Raw genomic sequence first — 22,287 nt, 5'->3', positions numbered from 1 at the left:
AGCAGATTAAGCTACTGGATGGGATGCATAGATCCCTTATAGGAGTAACTGGTTCAAGTCCCAGGTACACTGTGCTGGAGATGGATCCGGTTTCCCACTAATGCATGATGTAAACCGTGTATGATGGTCCTAGTGCTCGGGCCCGTCATCCACATGGAAGATCTGAATGGATTCCTAGCTCCTGGCTTCAGCCTGGCCCAGTCCTGGCTGTTGCAGTCATTTGGAGAATGAACCAGTAGATCGAAGATCTTTCTCTCTCCCTCTCTAAATAATAATTGTTTATTCATTTAAACAAATGCATAATAACTTTTAAAAAGCCAGGGTAGCACTGTGGCATAGCGTGTAAAGCCATTACCTGAGACGCCAGCATCCCATATGGGCACCAGCTCAAGTCCTGGCTGCTTCACTTCCGATCCGGCTCCCTGCTAAAGGCACCTGGGAAAGCAGCAAAGGATGGCCCAAGTGCTTGAGCCTCTGCACCCATGTGGGTGTCCTGGAAGAAGCTCCTGGCTTCAATCTGGCCCAGCCCTGGCCACTGAGGCCATGCTTGGAGTGAACCAGCAGACTAAAGATCTCTCTCACCCTGTATCTCTCCCTAACTATGACTTTCAAATAAAATAAATCTTAAAAAGAGCCAAACATCAAGTATGAGCTCCTCTCCTGTCCTTTCCCAGCACTTGCTTGCTATACATGTATTCTTTTTTTTTTTTTTTTTAAATTTTTGACAGGCAGAGTGGACAGTGAGAGAGAGAGAGAGAGACAGAGAGAAAGGTCTTCCTTTGCCATTGGTTCACCCTCCAATGGCCGCCGCGGCCGGCATGCTGAGGCCAGCACACCGTGCTGATCCGAAGCCAGGAGCCAGGTGCTTCTCCTGGTCTCCCATGCGGGTGCAGGGCCTAAGCACTTGGGCCATCCTCCACTGCACTCCCTGGCCAGAGCAGAGAGCTGGCTGGAAGAGGGGCAACCGGGACAGAATCCGGCGCCCTGACTGGGACTAGATCCTGGTGTGCTGGCACCACAAGGTGGAGGATTAGCCTATTGAGCCGCGGCACTGGCCATACATGCATTCTTTCAATTGTCCTTCTTTGCTACTCATAGATTCAGGCATGGCTGAGACAGAATGGCCCCTGCTCTCACAAAGTTCATGTTCTAGTGGTAAGAATTTCCAATCCTCCAGTCTAAACCTTGATTAAAGTATATTTTACCATTCCTCTCATGCCTGGTTGGTTGGTTTGGTGACCAACTTTTCCTCTAAAACAAAATCTATTTGCAGTTAACACATTAAAAAAAAAAAAAAAAAGATTTCATTTATTTGAAAGTCAGAGAGTTAGAGAGAGGCAGAGGCAGAGAGAGAGGTTTTCCATCTGCTGGTTCACTCCCCAGATGGCTATAATGGATGGAACTGAGCCGATCCAAAGCCAGGAGCCAGGAGTTTCTTCCAGATCTCCCATGTGGGTGCAGGGGCCCAAGGACTTGGGCCAAATTCTACTGCTTTCCCAGGCCATAGCAGAGAGTTGCATCAGAAGTGGAGCAGACAGGACTCGAACCTGTGCCCATATGGGATGCTGGGACCACAGGCAGCAGCTTTACCCACTATTGCACAGTGCCAGCCCCACAGTTAACACTTTTGTAATATGATTTTTTAAAATTTGTATTTATTTGAGAGGCAGAGAGAGAGAGAGAGAGAGTTCCCATTTGCTGATTCACCCCTCAAATGCTCTCAATAGCCAGGACTGTGCTGGGCTGAAGCAGGAAGCCAAGAACTCAATTCAGGTCTCATGTGGGTAGCAGGAACCCAACTACCTGAGCTGTCAATGCTGCCTCCCAAGATGTAGATTAGCAGGAAACTGGTCAGGAGCCGGAGGCAAATATCAAACCCAGGTACTCCAATACAGGATGCAAGCCTGTCAACCAGCATCTTAATAACTGGGCTAAATGCCTGCTCTGTAATATCACTTTTTTTTTTTTTAGATTTTTTTTTTCAGAGGTAGAGCCACAAAGAGACAGATTTCCCATGTATCCCATATGGGCACCGGTTCGAGGCCAGGCTGCTCCACTTCCGATCCAGTTCCCTGCTAATGCACCTGGGAAAGCAGCAGAGAATGGCCTGAGTACTACAGCAGGGTGGGAGACCTGGATGAAGCTGCCTTCTCTGTCTTCAGTGTGGCCCAGCCCTGGCATTTGTGGGAGTGAACCAGCAGATGGAAGATCTCTGTCTCTCCTCTTCTCTCTATAACTCGGCATTTCAAATAAATAAATCTTTTTTTTTTTTTTTTTTTTTTTTTTTTTACAAAAAGAAAAGTCCTAGGAAGTAAGTATAGTTTTTATCCTCAGTTTACAGACCAAAAAACAGATGCCTAAGAGGTCCTGTAACTTGACTAAGGTCACAGAGCTACAAACGAGAGGCAGATGAACCCAGGCCAATGAGGTTCTGGAAGCTGCTTAAGCCACAATGACTCTTCATACATCACTAAGCCAGCAAACACTTGGCAACAGAAGAACTTCCTACAAAAAGTTAACAAACTGTCCCTAAGACTTCTGGCACTGCTCAAGTTTAGGTTGGAAACACATTTGATGATAATCAAGTTCCACCCACTGGTTCTGCCTGGCTCCCCACCCCTCTGCCCTCCTGCTGCTTGTGTCCTTCCCTGGTCATTTGTTTGGTAACTGGCTTCAGAAATGGAGCCCCTCCGAGAGCACTCACTTGTCCTGGAAGATCAATGCCCTTTCTCCTCCTGCCTTGAACATATGCTACCGGAGTGCCAGCCCTAAGGCTTCCTCTCTGGCTGCAGCCCTCACACCCCCTTCTCTGAGCACCCTATATTCATTCACATGTGGAATAAGCTGATATCATTTTGTTTCTGCCTTCTGTCTTAAAAATAAAGCCAACTTGAGGTCAGCACTCATTCCATCTTGCTATTTTTAGCATTGTGGTATATAAGAAATATTTAAACAATATTTTACTTAAATTTCAATTTCCTAACCTCCACACAGCATTGACATATATTTATTTAGTATCATATTATAGAAATAGTCTAAAAAATATGGGGCAGGCTATTGGCTCAGCAGTTGAGACACCACTTGGGATGCCAATATCCTTTATCAGAAAGCCTGGTTCAAGTGCCTGCAAACCAATTTCCTGCTAATGTGCACCCTGAGAGGCAACAGATGGTGACCCAACTACTTGGTTCCCTGCTCCCCACATAGGAGACCAAACGAAGTTCTAGGGTGTTAGCTTCTGCTTGGCCCAGCCCTGGCTGTTGTGGGCATTTGGGGAGTGAACCAGCAGATGAAGATCTCTATCTACTTTAAATGAAAATTAAAAAAATGAAAGAAGACTATAAAACAGCAACAAAAACAGAAGATCAACTGGAGACAGGAGAACGTTCTGGAGCAAAGAGGTTCATAAAAGTCAAAGAAAGGGGCCAGCGCTGTGGCATAGAGTGTAAAGCCACCACCTGCAATGCCGACAGACCATATGAGTGCCGATTCAAGTTCCAGCTGCTCCATTTCTTTTTTTTTTTTTTTTTTTTTTTAATTTTTTTGACAGGCAGAGTGGACAGTGTGAGAGAGAGAGAGACAGAGAGAAAGGTCTTCCTTTGCCGTTGGTTCACCCTCTAATGGCCGCCGAGGTAGCGCGCTGCGGCCGGCGCACCGCGCTGTTCCGATGGCAGGAGCCAGGTGCTTATCCTGGTCTCCCATGGCGTGCAGAGCCCAAACACTTGGGCCATCCTCCACTGCACTCCCTGGCCACAGCAGAGAGCTGGCCTGGAAGAGGGGCAACCGGGACAGGATCGGTGCCCCAACCAGGACTAGAACCCGGTGTGCCGGCGCCGCAAGGCGGAGGATTAGCCTGTTGAGCCACGGCGCCGGCCATCAGCTGCTCCATTTCTGATCTGACTATCCGCTATGGCCTGGGAAAGGCAGTAAAGGATGGCTCAAGTCCTTGGGCCCCTGCATCTGTCTGGGAGACCCAGAAGAAGCTCCTGGCTCCTAGCTTCAGCTCGGCCATTGCTGACATTTGGGGAGTGAACTAGTGGATGGAAGACTTCTCTCTCTCTCTCTGCCTCTCAAAAAAAATAATAATAATAATAATAAATCTTTAAAAGAACAACAACAAAAAAAACAAAGGTCAAAGGAGTTGTAGGAAGACAGAGAGAAGTGAGAGTTTTGTTTCACAGACACAGAGTTTAAGTTTTGCCATGTGGAACTTCTGGGGCTGTTTCACTAGAATGCAAATATATTCAACACTACTAAACTGTGCACTTAAAAATGGTTAACATGGTAAGTTTTTATATATTTTCTACCTCAAATAAAGAAAAAAGTCAAAGGAGAGGAAGAATGAATGGGAAGGAAAAGAAGTGTCAAAAGCTACAAAAAGGGGCCAGCACTTGCCACAATGGCACCCCATAGCAGAGTGCCAGTTCAAGTCCAGGCTACTCTACTTCTGACGCAGTTCCTGTGAATGTGCCTGGGAAGGCACCAATGATGGCCCAAGTACTTGGATCCCTGCTACCCATATGGGAGACAGAAAGAGGGATACCTCTAAAGCAGAAAGGAAAAAAGAAATGTATAAACAGAAGCCCAGACAGGTTTTTGTTTTTTGTTTTTTTTTTAAAGTGCTTTTTGGGGCCGATGTGGTGGTGCCAAGAATAAAACCACCACCGGCAACACTGGCATTTCATATGAGCTCCAATTCAAGCTCTGGCTGCTCCACTTCCGATCTGGCTCCCTCTAATGGCCTGGGAAAGAAGCAAAAGATGTCCCAAGTACTTGGACCCCTGCACTCATGTGGGAGACCCGCAAGAAGCTCCGGGCCCCTGCTTTGGATTGGCCCAGCCCAGGTTGTTGCAGCTATCTGGGGAGTGAACCAGCAGATGGCAGACCTCTCTCTTTCTGTCTCTCCTTCTAACTCTACCTTTCAAATAAATAAATGAACAGATTTTTAAAACAGCAACAACAACCAAGTACTTGGGTCCCTGCAGCCCATGTCAGGGACCCAAATACAGTTCTGGGCTCCTGGCTTCAGCCTAGCCCAGCCCCCACTGTTGTGAATGTTTGGGAAATGAACCAGAGGGTGTTATCTCTATCTTTCCGCCTTTCAAACAAAATGAAAACAAATAAAAATTATTAAGAAACACCAAGAAAAAATTCTGAAAATTTTCTAACGGGGTTTCTGGTGATCCTAAAACAAATGGCTGAGCATGCCCCTCATTAGTACGGAGAACCTGAGAGATGTGGAAAACCACTGGCCAAGGTCAGGAGCTCCAAGTTTCACACCACAAAGTCAGGGTGGCTAGGCATTATTCTAAATCTAAATGGTTTCTTTTCTTTTCTTTTTTTTTAAAGATTGATTTATTTTACTTGAAAGTCAGGGTTATACTGAGAGAGGAGAGGCAGAGAGAGAGAGAGAGGCAGAGATAGGAGAGGGAGGGAGGGAGGGAGAGAGGGAAGGGAGGGGGAGACAGAGAGAGAAAGAAAGAGAGAGAGAGAGGCAGGCAGACAGGTTGGTGCCGCGGCTCAATAGGCACACCAGGTTCTAGTCCCGGTCAGGGCGCCGGATTCTGTCCCAGTTGCTCCTCTTCCAGTCCAGCTCTCTGCTGTGGCCCGGGAGTGCAGTGGAGGATGGCCCAAGTCCTTGGGCCCTGCACTCGCATGGGAGACCAGGATAAGCAACTGGCTCCTGGCTTTGGATTAGCACGGTGCACCAGCCGCAGCACACCACCCACAGCGGCCATTGTGGGGTGAACCAACGGCAAAGGAAGACCTTTCTCTCTCTCTCTCTCTCTCTCTCTCCCTCTCACTGTCCACTCTGCCTGTCCAAAAAATAAATAAATAAATAAATAGAGAGAGAGAGGTCTTCCATCCAATGGTTCACTCCACAATTGGCCACAATGGCCAGAGCCAAGCTGATCTGAAGCCAGGAGCCAGGAGACTCCTCCAGGTCTCCCAGGTAGGAGGCCAAGGACTTGGGCCATCTTCTACTGCTATCCCAGGCCACAGCAGAGAGCTGGACAGGAATTGGAGCAGCCGGGTCTCAAACTAGCGCCCACATGGGATGCCGGCACTTCAGGCCAGGGCATTAACCCGCTGTGCCACAGCACTGGCCCCTAAACAGTTTCTTTATACACCAGGAGGACCCCCCTGTTTTACCCAACTTCCTATAACTGCACCCTTTCAGGGTGTGGTCTCAATAATTTAGATTTCTAATCTGGTTAGGGTATTCCCTATTGTCATCTTTGGGAAACCAACACTGACAAGGTTACATACAAACCCGGGGATAGCTCTGGACGGACAGGCAGGCTAATGCAGGCATTAGGCTCACCTGACCACTCCCAACCCTGCTGCAATTCCAAGCTGCATGCCTCACAAGAATTCAGCTGCCCACTGCCCTGCGGCAGAAGCTTTAATAATACTGAAGCTAGACGGACGTCCAGAGTCACAGCCAGTGACCACAGCCACTGGAAGCAGCATTTGCTGGATATTCTCTCTGAGATGTGGGCTAGGGAAAGGTCTTGGGAAGTTTCACTCAAACTGGAGAGGAGCAGCACTGTGGTGTCTGTCAGGCTTTCTGGAGTTCTGCAAACCCAAGTTGAAGACTGCCTTCCTAGCCGCCTACCCAAACCAGGTAACTCTGCAACCTCAGCTCAGCCCCGTTAACCTGGGGCCTCTCTGCTCCTGGCCAGACTATTACAAGAATGCTGGAGCTTCCTCTGTCCATTGAACTTACTGATACGGTTATTTTGTATGCTTTCTACCCCCGGAGAGAGGATTTCAAACCAGATTGTTCCTGAAGGACACTGCCCTCACTTATTCAGGGTTTCTTGAATCTATATGTACAGTTGTATAAACAGTGCGCATTCATTCATGTTCTATACATGCTAGGAAAAATCACTCTAACCTGTGATTTATAATTTAGGGCACAGGCATGCTGCCACCAATCATTGGCAAAAGTATTCTGGTGGAAATCAGGTGTAAGTGCTATACAGTCTCCCTTCTATCAATTCTCTCCTCCATGGCCTGCGTACACAAAGACGCAAGGGGAGAGGATTCTCCAGCTTCAATTGCTTCAAACCACCACACAACTAGGGAAAGGGCCCCATGGCCAGCCCCTGTCTAAACAAACACAATTTGTAGGACGTTCAGTCTAGTCAAGAATTAGGTGGCAAAGGCTCTCAAAGATGTCCCTACAAATTTTATCCTTTTATGTAGCAATAGATAACAGTAGAATCCTTAGACTGAGATCACTTTCCCTCTTAGTGATTCAGTTTCCCCACTTCTGAGAGGAGGGAGTAGAGTACATGGCCTCAAAAGTTCTGTTTAATTCTAGACTACTGTGATCCATACTGACTTTGCCCACAGGGACCTGGAAAGTTAGACTTATTTGGTACATTTTAGTTGATTCAACTTATAGAAGAATCCGGAGGGCATATTCTTCAAGAATTCACTGAATGCTTAAGGTGAGGCTTACCAGCCTTCAAAACTAACAACTTCCCACTTGGTCATCAGCACCAGGAACTACCTATGTGGTTGTCCCAAACCTCACCTCCGTCTTAAACACATATCCCCCTTTTTTTTTTAAAAAAGATTTATTTATTGATTTGAAAGTCAGAGTTACACAGAGAGAGGAGAGGCAGAGAGAGAGAGAGAGAGATCTTCCATCTGATGGTTCACTCCTCAATTGGCTGCAACGGCCGGAGCTGTGCCGATCCGAAGCCAGGAGCCTCTTCCGGGTCTCCTGCATGGGTGCAGAGGCCCAAGGACTTGGGCCATCCTCCACTGCTTTTCCAGGCCATGGCAGAGAGCTGGATCGGAAGAAGAGCAGCCAGGACTAGAACCGGCGCCCACATGGGATGCTGGTGCTTCAGGACAGGGCGTTAATCTGCTGCGTCACAGCGCCGGCCCCCACATATCCCTTTTGCTCACAGTAGAAAAAACAATCTTTGCCCTCAATTGAGATGTAGGTTTGAGCCCAATGAGTACACAGGATAAACAAACAACATGACATAAAACTTACTAGGCAGCTGGTGCCCTGGCTTAACAGGCTAATCCTCCGCCTTGCGGTGCTGGCACACCGGGTTCTAGTCCCGGTTGGGGCACCGGATTCTATCCTGGTTGCCCCTCTTCCAGGCCAGCTCTCTGCTATGGCCCGGGAAGGCAGTGGAGGATGGCCCAAGCCCTTGGGCCCTGCACCCGCATGGGAGACCAGGAGAAGCACCTGGCTCCCGGCTTTGGATCAGTGAGATGCGCCGGCCGCAGCGGCCATTGGAGGGTGAACCAACGGCAAAGGAAGACCTTTCTCTCTGTCTCTCTCTTTCACTATCCACTCTGCCTGTCAAAAAAATAAATAAATAAAAATTAAAAAAAAAAAAACTTACTAGGCAATTATCCATTATAAAAGTTGCCAATAAACGTGAGAGGGGCAGGCATTGGGCAGCAGCAGGTTAAGCCTCCACTTGGGATCTCCACAACCAATACTGGAGCGCCATATTGGTTTGAGTCCTGACTACTCTGTGCCCCCAATCCAGCTTCCTGCTAATGTGCCTGGGAGGCAGCAGGTGATGGCTCAAGTACTTGGCCCCTGCCAGCTACACGGGAGACTCAGATGGAGTTCCAGGATCCTGGCTTCAGTCTGGCCCCAGCTGTTGTAGCCATCTGGGGAGTGAACCAGATGATGAAAGAACTCGCTCTCTCTCTGTTACTCTGCTTTCCAAATAAATAAATCTTTAAGAGATAATAATAATAAATATGAGATATAACTCACATAAATGAGTACGATGGGGTGGGTTAATCACAGAAAGCTTTATGCAGAGAGGAGTATTGGGAATCAGGTTTCCCAGGGGCAGCAGGAACCCCAGCCGGCAGAGAAGAGGGCTGACACGTGGAGTAGGATTCAGTCAAGACTCCTTACCTTCCAAGTGTTGGGGGCAGACTCCCTGTTCACCGGGCTCCGACCCCCTGATGCCTCCACTCAGTGCCACTCAGGAGATGCTCCGAGTAACCCATCTTGTTGGCTATTCGACTGAGGCTTCCTTCCTGGTGACAGGCTCCATCGCCACGGGGATGGATGTGATGTCACAACCAGGAACACTCTATTAATAGGAACAAGGAGGAGAAACGTGAGTCAGGAGAGCTGCCTCCATTTGGCAGTGAGACCGGACAGACGAGGAGGTGAAGTCAGGCCGCTGGGGAGGCGATGACTCCAGCAAGGACCACAGGTTTCAGTGCTAAGCAAACGTGGCTGCTCTCTCAGGAGAGAGACCACTGTCCAAGGAATCACTCACAGGGTTCAGCAGATTCACACACAGCAGGTAGGGGACAGGAAAGGACAGAAGGGAGAGAAGAGGAGATGCTGCAGACAGAAAAGATTCTTTTTTTTTTTTTTGACAGGCAGAGTGGATAGTGAGAGAGAGAGACAGAGAGAAAGGTCTTCCTTTTTGCCGTTGGTTCACCCTCCAATGGCTGCTGCGGCCGGCGCATCTCGCTGATCCGAAGCCAGGAGCCAGGTGCTTCTCCTGGTCTCCCATGGGGTGCAGGGCCCAAGCACTTGGGCATCCTCCACTGCACTCCCAGGCCACAGCAGAGAGCTGGCCTGGAAGAGGGGCAACCGGGATAGAATCTGGCGCCCCAACCAGGACTAGAACCCGGTGTGCCGGCGCCACAAGGCGGAGGATTAGCCTGTTAAGCCACAGCGCCGGCCTAGAAAAGATTCTTTTATTCAGCACATACTACAAGTAATATCAGTAATTCCAAATCCGTACCTCCATAATACATATACCCATAATACCTTATGGTATTATGTTTTTATTTTTTATGTTTGTTTTTATGTTCCCCAAATGCTTTCATGCAAATGATTTCACATAAACACAATGCTGGCCTTATTCTCCACATTAAAAACACTATTTATTGGGGCCGGTGCCATGGCACAGGTTAATCCTCTGCCTGCGACGCCAGCATCCCATGAGTGCCGGTTCTAGTCCCAGTTGCTCCTCTTCCAATCCAGCTCTCTGCTGTGGTCTGGGAAAGCAGCAGCAGATGGTCCAAGTGCTTGGGCCCTTGCACCTACGTGGGAGACCTGGAAGAAGCACCTGGCTCCTGGCTTCAGATCAGTGCAGCTCTGGGCGTTGTGACCATTTGGGGAGTGAACTAATGGAAAGAAGACCTTTCTCTCTGTCTCTCCCTCTCACTATCTGTAACTCTACCTCTCAAATAAATAAAAACATCTTTATTCTCCACAATAAAAATATTTCCTAAAGACGTGCTCAACAATGTTGGTACAGGAGTAATTTTTTTTTTTTTTTGAGATTATTTATTTGAAAGGCAGAGTGAAGTGGGGAGGGTAGAGAGATCTTCCATCCACTGGTTCACTCCCCAGATGGCCAGGGCTGGGCCAGCCTGAAGACAGGAGCTCCCAACTCCACCCTGGTTTTCCACATGGGCGGCAGGGACCCAAGTACTTGGACCATCATCCTCTGCTGCTTTCCCCGGTGCATTAGCAGGGAGCTGGATTAGAAGTGGAACATCTGGAACTCTAACCAGCACTGCAATACGGGATGCCAGTGAGTTCAGAACCCAATCCAAGTCTCCTACACAGGAGGGTGTAGTGCGTTTTTCACTTTAATAACACCCCACTTCCCAGCACGCTGGTACATGCCCCTGAATCTCAACATTTGTTTCCAGGAACCAGTGCTGTCGGCTATGCTCTCTCTCCTCGTGATGGCTTCCACGTTCATGCTGGGATAGACGACCCGACCTCAGTGCCCCCTTGGTCAGAACAAGAGGAGCTTTTACACCCGAGTAGGGAGTCAGCAGTCAGGAGACTCCTGTTAGGACCCTAAAGCCACGTGACCCTTCAGTGGTTTTCAGTTTCTTCAACTGTCAGGCAGGGGGAAAGGCACCTGCCTTATCTGCCTCCTTTATTGTCAGGGCTTCGTGGGAGAGAACTGTGAACACGTTCATAACATTGCTACTGAGGGCTGGGAGGGGACATCGGAAAAAAATCTGTCCCTTCTCTTCAGTTACTGGGAACTGGGGCAGCTCCAAGGCCCAATGGACAACACGGGGTAATGAGGCTACTGCACCAGCTGCCAGCCCGTCCATCGCCAACCAGGGGAAGACCAGCAGCCAGCAACGCTATCAGCCTCTAGACCTATTATCAAACTAAAATCACTTCACGCTGACTGCCCACCACACGTCAGTCTCAAGGAATACAGGCCTCGGTCATAGCCACGTTTGCTCTTAGTGAAATGAAGCCTGCTTCTTAACGGGGAATGCCTCGGCCCTGCTCCTTCTGCCCCCGCTCCCAGTCCCCACTCCCACTCTTCCTGGGTCCTGGATGGCGGAAGGTTTCTGGTGCGCAAAGCCTACAAGAGGGCCGGGCTGCAAACCACTGGCAAGGATGTGAGGAATGCGAGATTCCTTCATGGAGGGGTGGGAGGGGAAGAGGAGCGGAAAGGAATGAAAGGGAAGAGACAAGGCTGCCAAACACAAGGCACGGGAGAGGAGCCAAGCTATGGCGCTTCGAGGGCGGAGGTTCAGGTTCCGCCGGCCCCGGCCGAAGCTCTGGCTGGCCCCCGGAATGCTCCCGTCGCCCCCTCGGGGACCACCGCTGCCCATTTAAACAGCACGTTGCTCCCCCGCCCTTCCGCGTCCTCCAGCCGGCCCGGGCCCCCTCCTGCAAGGTTCCCCAGCACATCTCCGCGCTCGCCTCTTCCAGGGATCCTTCCCCGACAACCCGACCTCCGGAGCCCCCTTCGCACTCCCACTCTTCCCCAGCGCTGCGCCCTTCCTCCATTTCTCATTTTCCCGCCAGTCCCTTCTCCTGAACCCCAATATCTCCAACCCTCGCCCCAATACCCCCGGGACATCGCCCCCTCCCCTCCCACACCCTTTTCTAGGGGGAAGCCCGCGCAGGCGCAGTACGCACCGCCCTGGACGCGGTCTGGACTCGCCGTACCCAGGCCTGGCTGGAGCTGAGGCCGCACTGGCCACCGAACAGCCCAGGTGCCCAGCCCCAGCCTTTCCCCGAAGGGAGAAGGGGAAGGGGAAGGAGGAGGAAGAAGGTTCCGACCACTCGTCGCTGCCTCAGACGGATCCTTGGCCCTGCCCACCGCTGCTACGCAACCCGGCGGAAGCTCGTCACCAAACCCCGCCTCCTTGTTTAACTGAGACGGGCTCCGGAGGCCACGCGCGGCCAACGAGGTGGGACGCGGGCTAGCCGGGCTTCCGCTCTAGGCCGGAAGTCTTTGTGATCCCAGCCGGGACTGTATAGCCAGTTGGGAGGGGGAACTCTATGGTCTTCCGGGCGTGAGCGTCAGGGCTGAGGCCGACGATTCCTGCATTAGGAGGCGACGCTTTGCCGGGGAGGGACGCACGTGACTTGTCCCCTGGAGCGGATGCGGAGGGTTGCCGTCCGGGCCGGCCCCTCTCGAGCTTCCAGAGCCGTGGCCAGCACCGTGGAGCCTCCCGACCCTATGACTCAGAGTCATGGGAATGGATACTGCCGTGAACAGGGCGGCCGCGGGTGGGGAGCGGGGGCGTGTCCGGCCGCGAAGCTCAAGCGGTTGTCCGCCTCTCCGCCAGCCATTTGCACTGTGGGACCCCTGAAGCACCTAGGGGGAAAGAAAACGCCCTCTCTGCCCGGGGTTTTGGTTGATCTCCTTAGGCCGCAGCACTGCGAACGAGGGTGTGGGCACGAGGGAAGTGAAGGGGGAGCCCAGAGCGCTCTCGGGCAGGTAGATGAGTTAGGCCAGCCAAGGCATTACAGTTACTCCACCTCTTAGGCTAATCTGGCAGCGGCATTTGTTATGGCTGTTCACTAAGTAACTGGCAATGCGCACTTTGTCTTCTTGCATTTGGCGTATACACTACAGTACAGGAACTATCTACGTTTTGTTGGCTTCTGGCAGGTCCCAAAGGAAACTAAAGGTTCTGAGCTTTTCCATCCTGGGGAGCATGGTGGGGCGGGTCGAGGAGGACTGACTCAGATCTAGTGAGGTGACTGCAGTTGGAACTAAGGGAGAGACTAATGTAAATGCTGTCTTTGCCCAGGGTTCCTTTTCTTACAAAAGGGGTAAGTCTGCCAGTTTTCTGTCTCTGGAATGCCATCTCACCCCCACCCCGAAAAAGTCCCTGACCAAGGTGGGCAGTGAATTAAAGGTGAGGACCCCAAATCCAGAATAAAGAGGCTTAGAGCAGTGGGAGAAGAGGAGCCAACTGGTACTGCGTTTTATATTTGCTTTCTCATTTGTAAAATGGACTTACATATGCAAGGATTGCTGGGACAGGGTTGTGGTGTAGAGGATTAAGCCGCTGCCTGCAATGCCAGCATTCTGTTGGGTGCTGGTTCAAGTCTGGGCTGCTCCACTTTCCATCCAGTTCCCTGCTAATGCAGTTGGAAAAAACTGGAAGCTGGTCCAAGTACCTGGGCGCCTGCTCCCACTCATATGGGGAGACCTGGATGAAGCTCCTGGCTCCTGGCTTCAGCCTGGTCCAACTCCAACTGTTGTAGCCATTTTGGGGAGGAAACCAATGGATAGAAGATAGCGCGCCCCCCCCCTTTTAAAATAGTTAAAACAATTTTTTTTAAAAATTGCCACAGAAGGTGGGCACCATGGCACAGTGGGGTAAGCCAACCTGGCATCTAAAAACAGAATGCTCATTGGAGACCCAGCTGCTCCTCTTCTGATCCAGCTCTCTGCTAATATGCCCGGGGAAGACAGCCTTAGTGCTTGAGCCCCTACTGCCCACATGGAAGACCCTGATGGAGTTCAAGGCTTTTGCTGAGACCACCTCAGCCATTTGACCATTTGTGGAGTGAACCAGTGGATGGAGTGCGCTCTCTCTCTCTCCACTGCATCTTTCACTTTGCCTTTCAAGGAAATAAACAGGAAAGGGGCCAGCATTGTGGCTTAGCGAGTTAAAGCCACCACCTACAATGCTGGCATCCCATGGAGGTGCCAGTTTGACTCCCAGCTGCACCACTTCCCATCCAGCTCCTTGCCAATGGCCTGGGAAAAGCAACAGAAGATGGCCCAAGTGTTTAGGCCCCTGCCTAAACTCCACGTGGGAGTCCCGGTGAAGCTCCCAGCTCCTGGCTTCGGGCTGTTGCAGCCATTTGGGGAGCAAACCAGGGGATGGATGATCTTCATCTCTCCCTCTTTCTCTGTAACTCTTTCAAATAAATGCATCTTTAAAAAATAAATAAATTTAGAGGCCGGCGCCGTGGCTTAACAGGCTAATCCTCTGCCTTGCAGCACCGGCACACCAGGTTCTAGTCCTGGTTGGGGCGCCAGATTATATCCCGGTTGCCCCTCTTCCAGACCAGCTCTCTGCTATGGCCCGGGAAGGCAGTGGAGGATGGCCCAAGTCCTTGGGCCCTGCACCCGCATGGGAGACCAGGAGAAGCACCTGGCTCCTGGCTTCGGATCAGCGAGATGCGCCGGCCGCAGCGGCCATTGGAGGGTGAACCAACGGCAAAAAGGAAGACCTTTCTCTCTGTCTCTCTCTCTCTCACTATCCACTCTGCCTGTCAAAAAATAAATAAATAAATAAATTTAGAAAGTTAAAAAAAAGAATTTTCCAGTAAAGAAATGAAGCACTGAGCCTGGATTCAGTCTGCCGGACTCCCAAGCCCTTGGTCCTTTTCCCACTGTATCAACCTTCGAAGAGAAAATTTTAAAAGAGCCTAAAAGCGTCCGTTCAGCTAAGTAAAGGAAAACGAACACAAGGCGCCCCCTGGTGGTCGGTCTTTCCCCTTGCACAGGCAACCATATCTCTTGAGGCTTCTTTAACAGCTGAAGTCCACCCCTTTCTCAGCGCGAGAGCCTCGGATCCCGATTGGCTGGGCGGGAGACGGCGGCGGGACACGGGGTGCACCCTTGCTGTGCTGATTGGCCGGCCGGCGGGGTCCCGCCGTGGAAACTTCCGGGCGTGTCACACTCCCGCGTTCCACCCGGCGGCATCCGGCGGCAGCGGGCCCTGTGGCTCCCCCTGCGGGCGGCTCAGCGGCGTTCAGTCGGGCCTGCTGGCTGGGTGGGTGGCGGGCAGTGGCTGGGGGAGGGAATGGGCCGAATCCCGGGGTGTCCGGATGAGGGCTCGGGAAGGTCCGGCGAGTGAGAGTCCATTCCCCGGCCGCTGCACGGGGTTCCCTCTCCCTGTCTCGGTCGGCTCCCCGGCTTCGGGGGTGGAGAGTGAAAGAGCATCCCGGCGGGGGGCCTTCCAGCTCTGCCGGACGCCTGAATTCTGACCCTGTAGTTGGCGGATCCCCACCCCGAGGAAGTCCGATTCTAACCTTTTTGGAAGGCTTGCAGAGGTAGAGGCTGCCTAGGGTGATAGGTAGGCCCTGGGAAGCGGAGCATGGGTGCCAGGGCTCCGAGCGCGGAGCCTTCATCCCCTGTTCCCCCTTGCAGTGGGGGTGCCGAGGCTCGGGCAGCATGACGACGGAGACCTTCGTGAAGGATATAAAGCCCGGGCTCAAGAATCTGAACCTCATCTTCATTGTGCTGGAGACAGGTGGCTTTGCGGGCGCCGCGGGGTCCACGGAGGGCGTGGGGGAGGGGAGCCCCGCCGCCTGTGTTCCTCACTCGCTCCCGAGGCTCCAGGCTCTGCCCATCTCTCCCTTGGACCTCGGCACAGAGCTGCAGTCGGGCATAGGATAGGTAGCACCCTCGCCAGGTCCACGCAGGCCCATTTCCACTCAGAGCCCTCTCCATGGTGCTGGCCCCCTTCCCTCCCAGCCCCCTTAGCCCCTCCTGCCATAGGGATTTGGGGGCTTCTGTTTGTACCTCTAGTCCCTCACCCCACGGATATGCCGATCCCGTCTCTGGTACCTCCACCACCCGCACCTGTATGACCGTCTTCCCACACCCCCGGTTATTTGCTCCCCTCAGGCCGAGTGACCAAGACGAAGGACGGGCACGAGGTTCGGACCTGCAAGGTGGCAGACAAAACGGGCAGCATCAACATCTCTGTGTGGGACGACGTGGGCAACCTGATCCAGCCCGGGGACATTATCCGACTCACCAAGGGGTAGGAGGACCATTGACGCTGGGCTACACAGGGGCAGCTGTGGCCGAGGGGAGTGGGGCCGACAGCCCCTGTAGCCCTCTGAGTCCCTCGGTTCCTGCTGGTTTTGCCCCCACAGGTACGCATCAGTGTTCAAAGGTTGTTTGACGCTGTACACAGGCCGTGGGGGTGATCTGCAGAAGATTGGAGAGTAAGTGCTTGTCTTGGAGACTGGGAGGAAGGAACACCAGCCCAGGGGGGACAGTTAGGGCTTGCGAGGGAGCAGCGTATAGGGGCACGGTCCGCAGCCTGTACCTGGACCTCTCTGAGGCCTTGGGCAGCGTTCCCGAGGCTAGATCGGAACCGTCAGCTGCTTTCTCATCTTGCAGATTCTGTATGGTTTATTCTGAGGTTCCAAACTTCAGCGAGCCAAACCCAGAGTACAGCACCCAGCAGGCACCCAACAAGGCAGTGAGTGCTGTGGCCGAGATGCCGGGGAAGGAGGGTGGGTGAGGCGGGGGGGGACAGAGTCTGAGGATGTGGTGTGTGCCTGCAGGTGCAGAATGACAGTAGCCCCACAGCTCCCCAGCCTGCCGGCGGACCTCCTGCCTCTTCCCCAGGTAACTCTGTTCCCCTCCATCTGCTTGTCCCCCCAGCTTCCTGGCAGCACCCCCCGCTCCGTCTGGAAAAATGCATTTTCCTTATCTCCTTTCCAAATCTCTCCTGCCAATATATTCATTATAAGTCCCCCAATTTCTGGTACCTTTTGCAAGCCCCTATGGGATGCCTGCATCAGCTGTCAGAGTGCCTGGGTCAAGCCCCACCCACTCTGCTTCTGATCCAGCTCCCACTGACGCACATCCCGGGAGGAAACAGGTGATGGTTCAGTTACCTGAGTCTCTGCCACTCAGAGGTGAGAGGCCACGGTGCCGTTCCAGGCTTCCAGCTCCAGCCTGGCCCAGGCCTAGCTCCTGTGGGCATTTGGGGAGTGAACCAATGGATGGAAGAGCTCCCTGTCTCTGTGCTGCTCTCTGTATGTCTGCCTCTTAAATAACTAAGCAAACACAAACCAGAAAAGAAGGTAAGTTGGGGCAGGCCTGTGGCACAGCCTGTGGCACTTGGGGGGCCGGAGTTGAGGCATGCCAGGTTAAGGTGCCGCCTGTGATGCCAGCATCCCATACGAGTGCTGGTTCAAGTCCCGGCTGCTCGACTTCAGATCCAGCTTGCTGCTAATGTGCCTGGAGAAAGCAGGAGAGGGTGGCCAGAGTGCTTGGGCCCCTGCCATCCATGCGGGAGCCTCAGATGGAGTTTCTGGCACCTGCCTTCAGCCTGCCACAGCCCATAGCAGCCATTTGGGGAGTGGACCAGTGGATGGAGAATCTTTCTCTCTCTCCCTCTCTGTCTCTAACATTTAATGCTTTAGGATATTGTCTATTGCTGATAGAATTGCTGTAGTGCCCTTGCTTAAAGACAAGAGTTTCAAACTTACATCTGTCCATGAAATAAATAAATCTAAAAAAACCACAAAGATGCCAATTGGGATGCTCATGTCCCATACTGGAGTGCCTGGGTGAGAGTCCCAGCTCCAGTTCTTTTTTGGGCATACAGTTAGAGAGGGAGAGGGTGATGAGCCTCAGACCAACTCCAACCTGCAGCTCCACTTCTGAGTCTAGCTCCCCGCTAACCTATGTACCCTGGGGGCTGGTGTTAAGCTGCCGCCTGCAGCAGCAGTGTCCTGTGTCTGAGCGGCCAGTTCAAGTCTTGGCTGCTGTGATTCCCATCCAGCTCCCTGCTAATGTGCCTGTGCATGGGCCCTGCCACCCATGTGGGAGACCTGGATGAAGCTCCTGGGTCCTGGCTTCGGCCTGGCCTAGCCCTGGCTATTACAGCCATTTGGGGAGTGAACCAGCAGATAGGAGATCTGTCTCTTCTCACTCTCTCTGCCGCTCTCTATCACTTTCAAATAAATCTTAAAAAAAAAAAAAAGTGCACCCTGTGTGGAAACAGGCAAGGCCCAGGTACTTGGGTCCCTGCTGCCCACATGGGAGACTGCACTGAGTTTTGAGTTCCAGGCTCCTTGCTTCATTTTGGCCCAGCCGTGGCCATTGTAGACATTTGTGGAGTGAACCAGTATGTGGACGATCTCTGTCTGCCTCTCTGCCTTTCACAATTTTTAAATAATTAATTATTACAAATCCTTGAAAAAAAGGTTGAGATACATGCATGTAAGAGGTCGTTAAGTCCATGGGAGGTGCATGTTATGAAAAGACTGTGCATGGGCCGGCGCCATGGCTTAACAGGCTAATCCTCCGCCTTGCGGCGCTGGCACACCGAGTTCTAGTCCTGGTCGGGGCGCCGGATTCTATCCTGGTTGCCCCTCTTCCAGGCCAGCTCTCTGCTATGGCCCGGGAAGGCAGTGGAGGATGGCCCAAGTCCTTGGGCCCTGCACCTGCATAGGAGACCAGGAGAAGCACCTGGCTCCTGGCTTCAGATCAGCGAGATACGCCGGCCGCAGCGGCCATTGGAGGGTGAACCAACGGCAAAGGAAGACCTTTCTCTCTGTCTCTCTCTCACACTATCCACTCTGCCTGTCAAAAAAAAAAAAAAAAAAAAGACTGTGCATGGATTTCAAAACTTTCTTGTACCAAAATAAACTTATCTTATTTCTGTTTCCCACAAACTGTGACGACGTCTCGTATGGATTTAAATATCTTATTATAGTGTGCACTTAAATATACCGTGATGCATCGCTTGATGGCAGCATATTCTGAGGCATGTGTCATCAGGTGAGATTTCTGTTGTGGGAGCAGACAGCTAGAGATAGACAGCTCCCCAAATGCCTGCAGAGGCTGGGAATGAGCCAGGTCAAAGCTGGGAGCAAGGAACTCAATCCAGGTTTCCCACCTGGGTGGAAGGCACCCAACTAGAGCCATCACTGCTGCCTCCCAGGGTCTGCGTTAACAGGAAGCTGGGATCAGAAGCAGAGCTGGAACTCAAACCCAGCTACTCTGATGTGGGGTGTGGGATGTGGGTGTCTTACCTGGCACCCCAGCCACCAGGCCGAGCTCCTCTCCTAAAACATTGTTAAACTGGTTTTTAAAATTGTTTAAACTTTTTTTTTTTTTTGGAAACATAAACACACACATTGGCCTAGGCTGCACAGGGTCAGGGCATCACTGTCACTGCCTTGCACCTCCACATCCTGTCCCACTGGAGGTCCTCGGTGACAGTGCCACATACGGAGCTGTCACCTCCTGTGACAGCAATGCCGCCGCCTTCTTCTTTTTTTAAAATTTATTTGAAAGGCAGAGTTCCAGAGAGAGGTAGCGACAGAGAGAGACAGAAACAGAGAGAGAGAGAGGTCTTCCATCTACTGGTTCACTCTCCAAATGACCACAACAGCTGGAGCTGAGCTGAACCAAAGCCAAGAGCTTCTTCTGCATCTCCCATGTAGATGCAGGGTCTCAAGCACTTGGGCCATCCTTTGCTGCTCTCTCAGGTGCATTAGCAGGGAGCTGGATTGGAAGTGGAGCAGCCGGGCCTTGAACTGGTGCCCAGATGGGATGCTGGTGCTGCAGGCAGGGGCTTTACCCGCTGCGCCACAGTGCCGGCCCCAGCACTGCCTTCTTGACACTTCCTGAAGGACCTGCCTGAGGCTGGTGTCCAGTTAACTTGTTTTTTATATGTAGGAATACACTCTAATGCTAAGATGTGTAGTGTAGGAAATGCATAAATAGTAACATAGTTGCTTATTATCATATCACATAATATGTCTTAGATATAACTGTACTGTGTTGCCACTCATTTATATATATAGATGAATATGTACAGTGAGTTTGTTTTCTGGGGCATCACTATAAGCACATCAGTAATGCATTGTGCTATGATGTTACCATGGCTACATTATCACTAGGCAATAGAAATTTATCAGCTCCATTATAATCTTAAGGGACCACCATTATATATGTGGTCTGTTGTTGGCCAAAATGTCAACAGGCAGCAACGGACTGTATGGATTTCTTACTGGTTCTGGCTTTCTGAGAACCCAGGGTGATAACACCACAAAATAACAATGTTTAATTCGACTACAAAAATTCACATTTGCCTGCAACACCAGCATCCCATATGGGGGCCAGTTTGAGTCCTGGCTGTTCCACATTTTTTTTAAAGATTTATTTATTTGAACGGCAGAATTAGGGAGAGGCAGAGGCAGACAGAGTGGTCTTCCATCCGCTGGTTCCCAAATGGCCACAACTGCTGGAGCTGGGCCGATCCAAAGCCAGGAGCCAGGAGCTTCTTCTAGTTTTCCCACACAGGTGCAGGGGCCCAAGCACTTACGCCATCTTCTACTGCTTTCCCAGGGACATTAGCAGGGAGCTGGATTGGAAGTGGAGCAGCCAGGACTGGAACTGGTGCCCACTGGGATGCCAGTGCTGCAGATGGTGACTTTACCCACTATGCCACAATGCGGGCCCCTGCTTCTCCACTTTTAAAATAACTTTTGGGAAAAGATATTTTTTTTAGAAAAGATTTTCATTTTATTTATTTGAAAGGAGGAGAAAGAAGGATCTTCCAAATGGCTTCCCAAATGGCTCACTCCCCAAATGGTTCACTCCCCAAATGGCTGCAACAGCCGGGGCTGTGCCAGACCGCAGCCAGGAGCTCTTTCCAGGTCTCCCACGTGAGTACAAGGACCCAAGCACTTGGGCCATCTTCTGCTGCCCTCCCAGGTGCATTAGCAGGGAGCTGGATCGGAAGTGGAAAAGCCGGGAATTGAACCTGCACCCATATGGATGCCATCATTGCAGGTGCAGCTTTAACCACTACACCACAGTGCTGGTCCCATAAAGGAGAATTTAAAAAAATATATTTATCTTGGGGCCGGTGCTGTGGCGCAGCAGGTTAAAGCCCTGGTCTGAAGTGCTGGCATCCCGTATGGGTGCCAGTTCTAGTCCTGGCTGCTCCTCTTCTTCAGCTCTCTGCTATGGCCTGGGAAAGCAGTGGAAGATGGCCCAAGTCCTTGGGCCCCTGCACCCACATGGGAGACCCAGAAGAAGCTCCTGGTTTTGGATCAGCGCAGCTCCAGCCATTGTGGCCAATTGGGGAGTGAACCAGCAGATGGAAGACCTCTCTGTCTCTACCTCTCTGTGTAATTCTTTTAAATAAATAAAATAAATCTTTATATATGTGTATATATATTCATTTGATAGAGTGACAGACATGGAGAGAAAAAGATCTTCCATCTGCTGGTTCACTGCAATGGCCAGTACTGGGCCAGGTCTGAGACAGGAGCCAGGAACTCCATTCAGCTTTCCCACATGGGTGGCATGGATTCAAGTACTTGAGCCGTCTGCTGGTGCTTCCCAGGCACATTAGCAAAAAGCTAGATTGGGAAGTGGAGGAGCCAGGACTCGAACCAGTGCCCAGATGTGGGATGGTGGTGTCACAGCAGCAGCTTAACCCACAAACCACAATGCCCGCTGTAAAGGGGCATTTTGTCAAATGTCCTTGAACCTAGAACTAAACAGCTCATTCCAAGTCTAATTCCCAAGATGGATAAGAGAAAAAATATTATACCATGGTTCACTTCCAAAAGGATTCTCTGAGTTTTCTCTGGGGCTCCATTCATACTCGCCACCCACATTCCTGGGCACTTAGCACGGCTGGCGAGAGCGTGCAGTCATGCATGGGGAAGACTGTCCTGCTCTGGCAGGGCGCGGAGCTCACTCACCCCTGAACTCTAATGCCTGTTTCTTCTCCTCCCAACATTAGCATCTGAGAACCAGAACGGCAATGGACTGAGTGCCCCCTCAGGTCCCGGTGGTGGGCCGCACCCCCCTCACACTCCATCCCACCCACCCAGCACCCGAATCACCCGAAGCCAGCCCAATCACACACCTGCCGGCACTCCCGGCCCCTCCAGCAACCCCGTCAGTAACGGCAAAGAAACCCGGAGGAGCAGCAAGAGATAGCAAGACACTCTTCCCTTCCCGCCACCCACCGCGATCCCAGCGTCTGCAGCAGAACCAGACAGCCGTCCCCTGGGCTGTTGGCCTTGGCATGGGCAGGATGTTTCAGCCACTGAACGTCACTGCAGGGCTGGTGAGCAGTGGCCGTAACCACCTGAAGCCCTGATGTCCCCTGTCTGCTGGGGTGCAGGCCCTCTGCCTGCCCTCCCTGCGTGGAACCCACAATCAGTCTGTTTCTGGTGTCACTGTCCCAGGGGTGCTCACTGAAACCCTTCCGACCTAATAAAGGCCACCACGCTGTACTGCACTCCTT

General features: G+C 51.8%; 2 protein-coding genes across 5 annotated transcripts in view; one reads left to right on the top strand and one right to left on the bottom strand.

Annotated features, from left to right (window-relative positions):
- The window catches only part of RNF41 (ring finger protein 41), a 29,565-nt gene extending 17,424 nt beyond the window's left edge, over positions 1-12,141 (bottom strand). Inside the window, exons 1-2 of one of the 2 annotated variants that reach the window (XM_062203466.1) lie at positions 11,927-12,141; positions 8,912-9,092 (exon numbers count right to left, since the gene is read on the bottom strand). The gene's annotated coding sequence lies outside the window, so the exon portion shown is untranslated. The remainder of the gene's footprint in view (positions 1-8,911; positions 9,093-11,926) is intronic. The other variant, XM_062203465.1, reaches the window with a different exon arrangement.
- A 2,815-nt stretch (positions 12,142-14,956) lies between these two features.
- NABP2 (nucleic acid binding protein 2) lies at positions 14,957-22,276 on the top strand. Of its 3 annotated transcripts, none has more exons than XM_062203464.1 (7): positions 14,957-15,033; positions 15,411-15,513; positions 15,891-16,029; positions 16,145-16,216; positions 16,395-16,476; positions 16,562-16,625; positions 21,778-22,276. In XM_062203464.1, exons 2-7 carry the CDS (start codon positions 15,435-15,437, stop codon positions 21,975-21,977), a joined length of 636 nt encoding a protein of 211 aa, XP_062059448.1. In that variant the 5' UTR covers positions 14,957-15,033; positions 15,411-15,434; the 3' UTR covers positions 21,978-22,276. The 3 variants fall into 3 exon arrangements, with proteins under 3 accessions (XP_062059448.1, XP_062059446.1, XP_062059447.1); XM_062203462.1 differs by lacking the exon at positions 14,957-15,033 and adding an exon at positions 15,040-15,313; XM_062203463.1 differs by lacking the exon at positions 14,957-15,033 and adding an exon at positions 15,040-15,336.
- Positions 22,277-22,287: the final 11 nt, after the last annotated feature.

The sequence above is a fragment of the Lepus europaeus genome, chromosome 10 (assembly GCF_033115175.1).
Source record: "Lepus europaeus isolate LE1 chromosome 10, mLepTim1.pri, whole genome shotgun sequence".
NCBI classification, from domain to species: Eukaryota; Metazoa; Chordata; class Mammalia; order Lagomorpha; family Leporidae; genus Lepus; species Lepus europaeus.
Note: the sequence above shows the minus strand (reverse complement) of the source record. Positions and strands in the feature narration are given on the sequence as shown.

Coding starts and splice junctions, on each gene's coding strand:
- NABP2 (XM_062203464.1), top strand. CDS start 15,435: ATGACGACGGAGACCTTCGTGAAGGATATAAAGCCCGGGCTCAAGAAT. Junction 15,514..15,890: donor CTTCATTGTGCTGGAGACAG/GTGGCTTTGCGG, acceptor TGCTCCCCTCAG/GCCGAGTGACCAAGACGAAG. Junction 16,626..21,777: donor ACCTCCTGCCTCTTCCCCAG/GTAACTCTGTTC, acceptor TCCCAACATTAG/CATCTGAGAACCAGAACGGC.